Below are 12871 nucleotides of genomic sequence, written 5' to 3'. Positions count from 1 at the left end.
CACCCCTTTCAGGATCGATCAGTTGACTGTAGGAAGCGCCATAGGATAATTGTCTGCGTGCTTCACATGATTTCACCACACCCAGCTTTCTGACAGTGAGCGTTGCCTAAAATGTGTTGACACAGATGGCGCTCTGGTACCTATGGCACTACGCTGTCTGTTGACGGACGACGCTGAAACAATTATATGCACATCTTCTATCCGCCTGGTGACATGTGGGGTCATCGGATGAAAATCGACGTCGTCATTCCAGGTGTATATTTTTTTTTTCCCGGGTGCGTGTATATGGTCATTTTGCCTCTTTTTAAGTCCTCTATCCATTCCCCAGGGGTTTCCAACATAATAATTAGCGTGATTGACGTGGTTAAAATACACGATAATAGATGTAAAAGTGTTCCTATAACGAGCCGTTGTCGAGATAACGCTGCGAATGTATCATTACCGCCACCACTGTTTTCAGTATGAAATATTCACTTGTTAGTCCTAATGTATATGAATCATTTAGACTAAGTCCATATCTCACTGGGCTCATATTTCAACCATTACGTTAACAAGAAAAACGATACTGATTCCGCTCGTTACAGTTAACAATACACTCGCACATGCTGAAGAAGGGATTACATGTGCTCACATTTTGATGCAATGTTACGTTTCCTGCGGTAAATTACAAATTCCCTCCAGCACTACTAGATCGTCTCGTAAATCTTGACAAAACTGTACAATTACATGTTCAAGTGCGACATTCTTATCAAAGGGAATTATTTACGGCCTTGCAAAGATAATACAGAAAATTCCAGAGGATTTGTTTCACGTAATCACCCAGCCGGATAGCCTCGCACGCCGATTCCTTGATTCGAGGAGCCGTTCTGATGGCAGATGTAATCCGCCCGGCGGATTAGTGACCTGGGGCGGTGTGCGAGCCACCCTAGATGTTGCTCGTGTCGTTTCCGAGAACCGACGAGGTGAACTGGTACATGCGTCCTGTCTCAGTTACACGATTTCCAGACACTTCAAAAACTTTCTCCCACTTTCAGGTCGATAATATTTGACGAAGACAGAAAGGGCTACACAAATTCCATGCTGGAGAAGGGGGTGGTCACGCGAAGAGTATCAGGCCACCCCACCTGCACCAGTAACACTGGCAAGTCTAGATTAATATGCCAATCCCAGGGTAGCGACAGGAAGCGAATCTTGTCTGCCTGTGCTAGTAACACTGCCTAATCCAGATTAAGATGTCGCTCCCGTTAAGATAAGGGATAAGCCGCAGTTAATGTATAAAGATTGACGGCGACTAATCCCTTAGGCTAAAGTACGTGTCCCGATCGCTCTGTCAACTTTAACCCTATCGATTTGTTAGACGCAGTGTTACACCAGCTGCAAACTGTGCTGGGTATCCAATGTCCACGAAATTCTTTACACGACCTGATTGAGTAGATTACGAAATACATTAGCGAGCATTACACCTTAGAGTCCCCACTCTCTTGCGCTTTAATGTTATGTGTAACTGTTCATTTGATTGTGTCAGTCATAAAATTTAAAACTTTGTTTCTGTAGACAGTGTTCTTATTATTTTCGATGCTTTTTGCCACTTTCAGCTGCAGGTGAGGAAGTTTCCAGTTTCACTTCACATGAAACTGGAAAATTAAGACATGTTCTTGAATATAATCCACGGTTGAAGTTGGTCAGTTGCACGGAAAATAAAAGAATACGCCGCACTTGGAAAATGGTTTCACTCTCAGTATTAACACCCTATCATAGAAGTAAAGTTTTTGTGACACAGTCAATTCAGCACCTGCTTGAATCAGTTGATATTTAAGCAAAAGCACGAAGAAAGTTACCACAAGCAGTTAGAGTATTGGAAAGAGAGATGATCCATCATCTGCATGAGAATGTATTCTCATTATAGTACCTCCGGGTCAATCGTTGGCCCACAACCGTTCCTGTTTTACGTTAATGACCTGCGACTATATTTTAATGAAGTGGCACAATCACTCCTGTTTTCGGGTGATAGAGCCATTAAAGTGAAACGTTGAGAAAAGTAGCTCACCCATTTTCATACTGTCAAAAATATCCACTTTCTGTGGAAATAATAAAAACACGGTCCACTCACATCAGCGTGAGCACCGCCTATGTTCGACGTCAACTTGCAGTAACCACTTACGGATGGCAGGTGTTGAGACTATAAAAAGTGCAGTCGTTGTAGCAATGAGGAAACGCAGAAATCTATCCGACGTCCAAAAGGGAATGATCAGTGGCTTCCTAGCCAAAGGTGGAAGCATTCCGAAACGGCTAAGTCTGTAAACTGTTCGCGTGCCGCCGTAGCTAAAGTATATGAAGCGGGGCGAAATAGTGCTGTTAAGCCAACGGTAGCGAACCACGTGTCATGCATGACAGCAGTGAACGATGGCTGCGGACACGCGTAAGGGAGAATAGACGTGGATCTGCTGACGAACTGGCCGCCCAGATTAATCAAGGCGCTATCAACTTTTTGCCCTCAACAACCGTTCAGCAACCGTTCAGCAACCGTTGCCGCTTTTGGGTCTTCGCAGGAAGCGCTTCGTTTATGCATCCATACTGACTACTATTCATCGGCGACGGAGGCTGCAAATTGCATGCCAGAACCGGATCTGGACGTCCAGTGAGGGGTGACACTTGTACTTTTCAGATGACTCAAGCTTTATGTTCCATCGCACTGATGGCCGCTGGCACCCACTGCGTGAAACTTTCGAAATAAAACAACGTGCAACAATTACTTGAGGAGAGAGCGTTTTGTTCTGGGGAATGTTTCCGTGATATGGTTATTTTGGATGGCTGGAGGTATCAACAACAATCTGCACCTATCCTTGGGGACCATGACCAGCCCTACACCTAGTGTGCTTTTCCCTAGCACTTTCGTGTTTCAAAGAGGTTGGATCTCGATCGGGCTGTACGCGTCATGGATAGTTAACCAAGAATTACGGCGCAGTTGGTGACGGTACTCGAGTTGATATGGCTCCACATCCCTATTGATACCTTCCGGAACCTTAGAGACTCTCTTCCCGCACGTCACGCAGCGGCACACGCTCAAAAATGTGGCCAACTGCTTCTGCCATTAATGTCACTGGTCAGAGTAATAAACAAGTTAGAAAGTTCTAAGTTCTGTGGTGCGCATATTGATGAAACCTTCACTGGACGAACCATACAGTATTTCTGCAAAAAGCCCGCACACTTAGCCGTGCGGTGTAACGCACTGATTTCCGGAGCGGGAAGGCGTGCCGGTCCGCGCCACGAATCCGCCCAGCGAATTAGTGTCGAGGTCTGGTGTGCCGGCCAGCCTGTGGATGGTTTTTAAGGCGGTTTTCGAGCTGCTTCGGCGAATGTGGGCTGTTTCCCCTCATTCTGCCCTAGTTCCACTATGTCGACGATTGCTGTGCAAACACTGTCTCCACGGACGCGTACACGATATTTCCTGTAACACGCAAACATTTAGGGCTACACTCGCCTGGTGTGAGACGTTCCTAGGGGTTCCACTGGGGGCCGAACCTCTCAATAACCCTGGGTTCGGTGTTGGGCGGCGATGGGGTGAGTGGACTGCTGTCGACTGTTATGGGGTTGTGAACCACTGACGGCTACGGTGGGGACAAAGCCTCTCCGTCGTTTCTAGGTCCCCAGTTCAATACAATACAACACAGTGCACGGCCTGCGTACATCTTTACATTCGGCTAGTTTAACCATAAGTAGAATTACCAATCTGAGGATGCGGAAGTCGGTAAAGTAACATACTTACCCTATTATCACTCACTTACGCCATAATGTTCTAGGGTACCAGTTCAATTACGCAAAAGTCTTCTTTGCACTAATGAGAGCTATGAGAATCATGTGCGGAGTTAACAGAAGCACATCTAGCAGATATGTGTTTAAGCAGCTATGATTATTAACCACAGCCTCACAGTACATTTATTGGCGTATTTGACGAGATATGTTGCCAACAATCCATTTGATCTTGAGCCTAATAGATATAATTACAACACTAGAAGGAAAAATTATCTATATTGATCTATAATAGATTTAGCTTTAGCACAGAAACGGGCGAACTACCATGGAAATAAAATTTGTGACAAACGGAATAGGTTTTTTCGAAATGTAGATTAAAGATGTTTCTCTTTAAGAGTTCCTTCTGTAGCAAGGACGTATACCGGAACAGAAATATCAGTTTTTACTTAATAACTATATTTGTGTGTGTTTCTGCCTATGTTTTCTGTACTTGTTATGTTGATACTTTCCAAAAGACAGATGTAAGGAACCAACCACGTTACCTCTTCAGATCCTCAGTGATGTTCCGACAGTCCAGTTGCGTATTGTGATGAGCAGGCCGCTTTGAGACGACAGCCTCTTGAGGACATTCAGGGGTCCGTGTGAGTGCCTTCATCTCTGGAAGAGCAAAACCGTATGGTTCAGTAAGACACAGGGTGGCGGATGCCACGTGTAACTGACATATACCGAAACACAAAGGCCACCATGAGAAGCCGAGGAACACTTCACACCGCCGGCAGATGTCAGCAGTAGAGGCTGCAGGCGACGGCGAAGAGCGCAAGGGAGAGGTCGTGCCCCCCGGCCGCGAGGTGGGAGTGCAGGCGCCGCGCCCGGGAAGCCTCCTGCCGCTGGATCGCCGCCGTGTTGTCTCCTGACGAGGGAAGAACAAGTAGCTACAGAAACGCAGTCTTTTCCCTTCAACTTAGTGTTCAGATGGTTTAGGTGTCGCACTGGTTGAAAATAAACCAAATGAAGGAGAAGATAGTGACGAACAGCACAAATATATTCAGCGTCTATCAGTGGAGTAAGGAAGTGATGGGATGAAGGGATTCTCCTATGAGGAGGTAATATGACAACAATAAGATAGGCTAAGAGGGCTTTCTTTGCCACAAGAATTCTAGAATCAGTAATAGGTTTCATTTCAGGGAGACATTTCTGCGAGTGTACGGTCGGAATACAACGTTATATGGAAGTGAATAACGGCGTGTGTGATAAACAGAGAAGAAGAAAATCAAAGTGTTAGAGGTACCTTACGGATGGGTGCTGAAAATTAATCAGTCTGATAAGAGAGGATCCGGCAAAGTGGCTAAGAGGGCCCGAACGTGTCCTTAAACACAACTGGACTTATGTCTTTGAGTGTGCTGGATACATTTCTTTTTACATGGAGTCAGCAGTATCGGTGAGGAAAGGAACGTGTGGAAAACACTTCAGAAAGTGACAGGACCACAGAAGATGAGCTAAGGCATAAGCAGTCAACTCACGTGATAGCAAAATAAAACCTTTATAGGAGAACAAGGATTGAGATACATCTATATAAGACTTGATATTGGTACCGAGAGGTAAAGAGATCAGTACAATCGTGGCGGGCCACACCAAATAAGTTAGAATACTGACAAATACCACTCCACGTTTCTCTGACACAGCTGTGGAATACAACATAACAGTTTATATTATTGTTTGCATTTTTCAAACACAGAAAGTTCTCGTTACTCTTATTTTTATTTTTGTTAATGATGTTGTTGTGGTCTTCAGTCTAGAGACTGGTTTGATGCACCTCTCCAAGCTACTCTATCCTGTGCAAGTATCTTCATCCCCCAGCACCTACTACAACCTAGATCCTTCGGAATATGCTTAGTGTATCCATCGCTTGGCCTCCCTCTACGATTTTTGCCCTCCACACTGATCCCCCCCCCCCCCCCCCCAATACTAAATTTGGGATGCCTTGATGCCTCAGAACATGTCCTACCAACCGATCCCTTCTTCTAGTCAAGTTGTGCCACAAATTTCTCTTCTCCCAAATTAAATTCAATACCTCCTCCTAAGTTATATAATCTACCTATTTGACCTTCAGCTTTCTTGTGTAGTACCACATTTTGAAAGCTTCTATTCTGTTCTTCTGCAAACTATTTAACGCGCATGTTTCGCTTCCATACATGGCTACACTCCATACAAATACATTTGCAAACGATTTTCTGACACTTAAAACTATACTAGATGTTGAAAAATTTCTCTTCTTCAGAAATGCTTTCCTTTCCATTGCCAGTCTACATTCTATATCCTCTCTGCTTCGACCATCATCAGTTAATCTGCTCCCCAAATCGCAAAACTCATTTACTACTTTACGTCTCTCATTTTATAATCTAATTCCCTCAGCATCACCCGACTTAATTCGACTAGACTCCACTATACTCGTTTTGCTTTTGTTGATATCCATCTTACGTTTATCCTCCTTTCAAGACAATGTCCCTCCCAATCAACAGCTCTTCCACGTCCTTTGCTGCCCCTGACAGAATTATAATGTCATCGTCGTACCTCAAGTTCTTATTTCGTCTCCATGGATTTCAATTCCTACTCCGGATTTTTCTTTTGTTTCCTATACTTCTTGATCAATATACAGATTGAATAACATCGGGGATAAGCTACAACCCTGTCTCACTCTCTTGCCAATCACCGCTTCCCTTTCATGCCTCAGGACTCTTATAAGTGCCATCTGGCTTCTGTACAAATTGTAAATAGCCTTTCGCTCCCCGTATTTTGCCCTGCCGCCTTCTGACTTTGATAGAGAATAATCCAGTAACATTGTCAACAGCTTTCTCTAAGTCTACAAATGGTAGAAATGTAGGTTTGCCTTTCCCTAATCTATCATCTACGATGAGTCGTAGGGTCAGTATTGCTTCACGTGTTACTATATTTCCATGTAATCCAAACTCATCTTCCCCGAAGTCGTCTTCAACCAGTTTTCGCATTCGTCTGTAAAGAAATCGCGTTAGTATTTTGAAGCCGTGACTTATTAAACCGATAGTTCGGTAAATTTCATATCTGTCAACACCTGCTTTCTTTGGCATACGAATTATTATATTCTTCTTGATATCTGAGGGTATTTCGCCTGTCTCACACATCTTGCTCTCCAGATGATAGAGTTTTGTCAGGGCTGACTTTCTCAAGGATGTCAGTAGTTCTAATGGAATGTTGTCTACTGCTGAGGCCTTGTTTCGACTCAGGTCTTTCAGTGCTGTGTCAAACTCTTCACGCAGTATCATATCTCCCATTTCATTTCATCTACATCCTATTCTATTTCCATAATATTGTCCCCAAGTACATCGCACTTGTATAGACCCTCCATATACTCCTTCCACCTTTCTGCTTTTCCTTCTTTGCTTAGATACGTGTTTCCATCTGAGCTCTTTATATTCATACAAGGGGTTCTCTTTTCTCCAAAGATGTCTTAAATTTTTCTGTAGGCAGTACCTACCTTACCCCTAGTGAGGTATGTATCTACATCCGTATATTTGTCGTCTAGCCATCCCTGCTTAATCATTTTGCACTTCCTGTCGATCTCATTTCTAGACGTTTGTGTTCCTTTTTGCCTGCTTCAATTACAGCATTTTTATATATTCTCCTTTCATCATTTAAATTCAATATAGCTTCTGTTACCCAAGGATTTCTACTAGCCCTCTTCTTTATACCTGCTTGATCCTCTGTTGGGTTCACTATTTCATCTTTCAAAGCAACCCATTCTTCTTCTACTGTATTTCTTTGCCCCATTCCTGTCAATCGTTCCCTAATGCTCCCCCAGAAACTCTCTATAACCTTTGGTTCTTTTAGTTTATCCAGGTCCCATCTCCTTAAATTCCCACCTTTTTACAGTTTCTTCAGTTTTAATCTACAGCTCATATCCAATAGATTGTGGTCAGAGTCCACACTTGCCCCTGGAAAAGTGTTACAATTTAAAACCTGGTTGATAAATCTCTGTCTACCATTATATAATCTATCTGAAATCTTCCAGTGTCTACAGGCCTCCTCCATGTAAGCATCCTTCTTTCAAGATCCGTGAACCAAGTGTTACATATGATTAAATTATTATCTGTGCAAAATTCTACAAGGCGGCTTCCTGTTTCATTTCTTACCCCCATTCCATATTCACCTACTACGTTTCCTTCTCTTCTTTTTCCTACAATCGAATTCCAGTCATCCATGACTATTAAATTTTCGTCTACCTTCACTATCTGAATCATTTATTTCATCTTATCATATATTTAAACAATCTCTTCGTCATATGCTTAGCTAATTGGCATATAAACTTGTACTACTTTGGTAGGCGTAGGCTTCGTATCTATCGCGGCCACAATAACCCGTTCACTACGCTGTTTGCAGTAGCTTGCCCGCCCTCCTATTTTTTTATTCATTATTAAACCTATTCCTGCATTACCCCTACTTCATTTTGTATTTATAACCCTGTATTCACCTGACCAGAAGTCTTGTTCCTCCTGCCACCGAACTTCACTAATTCCCACTGTATGTAACTTTAACGTATCCATTTCCCTTTCTAAATTTTCTAACCAACGTGCCTGATTAAGGTATCTGACATTTCACGCTCAGTTCCGTAGAACGTCAGTTTTATTTCTCCTGATAACGATAATTATGATGATACAGCTTACGAGATCATTTGATGTATCTGTGCCAAGATAAAGCCTGCAATTCTAAGCAAACGCCGAGGATTGCTGTCAAAAGGTGAAAGGTTTTGTGTTGTTGCACGACAATGCCCGTCTGCTGCTCACACTGCTGAAATGCTCCACAAACTCAAATTTTAAGTACTGGATCACCCTTCATATAGTCCCGATCTTGTTCCTTCTGAATACCACTTGTTTGGTCCACTCAAACAGGCATTAAGAGGCTGTCGATTTGCCTCGGATGAAGCAGTGAAAGAAGCGGTGCATTCTTGACTTGCAGCTCAACCTAGAACCTTCTTTTATGAGGGCATCAGGAATCTTGTACAACGATGGACCAAGTGCGTTGAAACGAAAGGATATCGTGTCGAAAAATTATGTGCGTTTCCTATTTGTTTACAATAAAGTTTTATAACTACTTTGCTTATAATAATTGACTTACCTTCTTACATTAATTTTAAAATTTTATAACTATTATCAGTATTTCATAACACTATAATATTGACTATGTAAGTATATGACACTATAATACATGTGTGCTACGTAAAATTTTTGCCAATTATATAATTACGTTATTCCTGTGTTGTGCTGCAAATCTTTAGATACAATAAGTTAATGACAATTCTAAGGTACACTGCAACTGTGGGTTATTGCCGTTAGGGAAAGTTAGAAAAATCAATACTTTTGGCAAGGAGTGAGGATGTGCAGGAGAGCTGTCCTACGCTAGTGTGACATCAAGACGAAGTAAGCAGGAGACCTACTTCTTTGTGAAATGTGAGAATGAACATACGAAAGTAGCGTGCCCTGTCGGTACTTTGTGAGGTGCAAACTTCTCAGACAGCCACCAAGAGCATGACGGGTGTGGACAAATGTAAGAGGCTCCACTAACATCCTGCCTACCGTCGTACATCAGTAAAACGCCTGATGGACAGGCAACCCTGCAAGTGGAGATGCATCACGTACATGAGTACCTCCCATGCAACCTGTCTCAGGGCTTCGGCCGATGGTGAGAGCCATATTGTAACTGATAGATTGCAGGGCCAGGGCACCCACGATTCTCCTCGCTGGTGTTCTACTTCCCTCCACCGAGTCATGTGTGTGGAAATAGATCCTGAAGTATACCTCTACACACCGGCTATTTATAGCGACGTAGCTCCAATCGTCTGCATTTCTTCGCCGACGCTCTGGAACAACTCAAGTGAGAGCTAATACTGGTCCTACCACACGTCATCGGACCTCCCCAGTGTCGCCTCTGAGAAGTCTCTTCAGACAGTTGCTGCCGAATAACTCTCCTTCCTTTCACTGGGGAACTTCGTTGGCTTAGTTTTAACGACACTTCATCTTACACAATTTTGGTGTTTTCGAGGCGAACGCATGATAGATGTCTTTGATAGTTTATAATTAAGTTTCGTAAGAGGTAGTCTTTTGTTTAATTAATATCATATTGTATTGTAATAGACGTGTCTCATGCAGACTTGGGACGTATTTTTTCTCGTGCATCTCACTATGTGAGCTATAACAGTGGATAAAAGGTGTTTTTTGAGCCCAGGTGGTCGCATGTGCGTTCTTCTATTCCTTACTTCACTCAGGTCGACAGATCAGACCTTCTTGTTCCTCTGTGGTTGAACACTCTGTTCCATAACCCCCAGATATGACGCAACAGATGTTTTACCTGCAAGATATACCACACGTCATGCAGGGGCTTGTAAACACGGAGAAGGACCTTATGGCAGAATCTGATGGTGGATCACAATGATCTTCTCAAATGGACTCCACGACTAAAGTCCTGTGCAGAGCTCTTGTCCTACTTCTGGCCTTTGACAGGAGAGCGGAACCTTGGCCTGCCATGGACAGAAATTAAGGCTTATGGCACCTATGGTGTAGTCCATTGTCGGGAATTCCTCCTTGTCTACAGTGGATCAGAAGTCTGCTGCCTTCTTCAGCAATTAAAGCATCACGTGCCCTCTCAAATGAGGATATTTCGCTGGCAGTAGTACATTGAGTCTTCGACTCTCAGATGCATCTCGAACTGGTGTGGGACAAATTGCATAGCTGCTGTAATCAACGGGTGCAATCGTGTTGGGATTTGATTGCGATGCTCTGAGGTCTGCCTGAGGAGTTTCGTTTTTGGTGCTTAAATGACAACTGTCAACACCCATAAGCCATGTCACTCATTAGAGACATGATTCTGGTGCATGCTCCAGAAGAAGGTATTTGGACAGACTAACTGAAACTGAAAGGCTTCACGTTGGATTCTGTCTATCATTCAAGCATTCTAGCAGTTCCTCCATGTGTCAGCATCCCTGCGCAATGCATCTTAGGTCTATTCCACCTGGTCCTCCCACTATCCGCCAACCCAGCGGAGCCCCTGTCTGTGGAGTACTTCGCTCCCAGTACACTGGCATTCTAAGCCTGCCACCCACAACAGTTGTCCTCTTACATCGATTGTTTTGTCATTCATCATAGGCACCAGTTTAGCCATGCCAGATGTGCCTCATGTGGCAAAACAGATTACAAATGTCTGCTAAACCTTCGTCAAGATTCACGTGGATTGCTCTCAGGTGGACCCCTTCCCAGTAGAGCAACCTGGCGTAGCAGACCTTGAGGTCCTCCACAAGTATGTGGGCTACCAGTCCAGAGTCAACAAGTGTGTCAGCAAGTGTTTTTCAATTGCTACCCAGTTTCCCTCCAGGTCGGCACTGGATCTATATCGTCGATCACTGTGTGGAGCACTTAACCGTCATTGACCACTCCGCTCTTCCAGATCTTTGGCCAGTACCTTCGTGGTTACAGCATTGAAGTAGTGGGTTGATCAAAGGAAAGTCCAAAGCCCTCATTAAATATGGTATCTCAAAATGCAAGATGTGTCTCCTTGTCGTTGATATGCCTGGAAAGACGGATTTGTGGGATTAATATCTTTGACGCTTTGGGATTAGATGTCCACAGCGCAAAAAAAAAAAAAAAAAAAAAAAAAAAACATCGAGCCTGGCACAGACAATTCGTATTTCAAAACTCATTCATATATGTATCGTTTGGTTTCTGATCCATCTATTACATGTGACACGGGCTTCAAATCCACATCACTCTCCTATCAATGACCATGTCCTCTTATCTCAAGGCTCAGAACAATCCATTCACCATGCACGATTTTGAAGGCCGTTTCCAACAGTCAGTGGGCCACACCATCATGCTGGTCGACAAACCAACAGCTCCCTTTGCATGTATGGTGACTTCAAGGACACCAATAATGCACAGTCCATTGTTGATTTTTACTCTCTCCCAGAGGTAGACGAAATACTTACTCGGTTGGCTGGGGCAGAACCTTTCTTAAAATTGTTAACAAGGACGCCTATTTACAGCAAGTCTCACGATATGGCATTGCAAAATTTGCTGCTAATAAACACGACCTTCAGTTTGTTCTGCTACAATTGCCTGCCCTTTGGGACTGCATTCACGAAAGCCATGTTCCATAGGCATTTGGAACACCTTATGCGAGAAGTGCCAGGCATAGCAAATTATGTGGACTACATCATCATTGCAGGCCAGTTCGCCCAACACCTGGTGAATAGCCTGGACGCCCCTTTTCTCATTGTACAGGTAGCAAATCCTGATTGTAACTTGGAGAAGTTGAAGCTTTTCTTTACTTAAGTCGAATATTTGGAGCATATCACCAGTGCTGCGATGGCATTGGCACAGTAAAACTATGAATGAATGGAAGGACTGACTAGATCTCTTGCTTTAAAATAATTCCACAACAAACTTTAAGGGCGCCATTTTACCCACTTCACTGACCACAAGTCACTGATGATGTTATTCCTGTTTGATGAGAAGATCCCCTCCAAATCGCCTCACAGCTTTCAACGATGGACCTTATGTCTCACAGATTATTTCTGTGAAATCCAGAGCCATTTTCTGTATCACCATGCTAACAGTGTCGGTGGGTCAATAGCCCTCTCTTGACTCTGTTCCCGATCTAATCTGCCACTTCGACACCAGTGAGTAAGAAGCCGTTGTCTCACTCTCTATCATTGCCAAACTGATGGTTCAGTGTTCAGCAGAAGACCCAATTCTTCATGTGTTTCTCCTTCTGGTCCAGTGGGACTGGCCATCTAATTGCCTGTTACTCAAGGGTGAAAAGGGCTGGACTCAGGTCGTCGTTCTATATTTCCTCCAGCACTGGACCCTACACTTGCCTCACCCCTGTCATTGGGGCATCATGCCGACGAAGTACATGGAGCATCAACAGTTGTATTGGAAAGAGATTGACGCCGATATTGCAGCTGCTGAGGGAACCTGCACATTCTGCCAAAGCAAACAAGTGTCGCTGCTACATTGATCTCTCTCATGGCTGGAGATATGGACATCACAGTCACAGCTCCATTTGGACCGTGTGGGCTGCTTCATTTGTCATT

The 12871-nt window shown here is 43.7% G+C and overlaps 1 protein-coding gene across 1 annotated transcript in view; it reads right to left on the bottom strand.

Moving 5' to 3' along the window:
* Positions 1-12871, bottom strand: part of LOC124616123 (zwei Ig domain protein zig-8-like) — a 282641-nt gene that overhangs the window by 17675 nt on the left and 252095 nt on the right. Inside the window, exons 7-8 of the mRNA XM_047144389.1 lie at positions 4497-4663; positions 4296-4410 (exon numbers count right to left, since the gene is read on the bottom strand). Coding sequence (XP_047000345.1) covers positions 4536-4663 — 128 coding nt within the window. The 3' untranslated portion in view covers positions 4296-4410; positions 4497-4535. The remainder of the gene's footprint in view (positions 1-4295; positions 4411-4496; positions 4664-12871) is intronic.

This window comes from Schistocerca americana, chromosome 5, assembly GCF_021461395.2.
Source record: "Schistocerca americana isolate TAMUIC-IGC-003095 chromosome 5, iqSchAmer2.1, whole genome shotgun sequence".
In the NCBI taxonomy this organism is placed as follows: domain Eukaryota; kingdom Metazoa; phylum Arthropoda; class Insecta; order Orthoptera; family Acrididae; genus Schistocerca; species Schistocerca americana.
The sequence above is the reverse complement of the archived record's forward strand: the minus strand, read 5'-3'. Positions and strand labels throughout refer to the sequence as shown.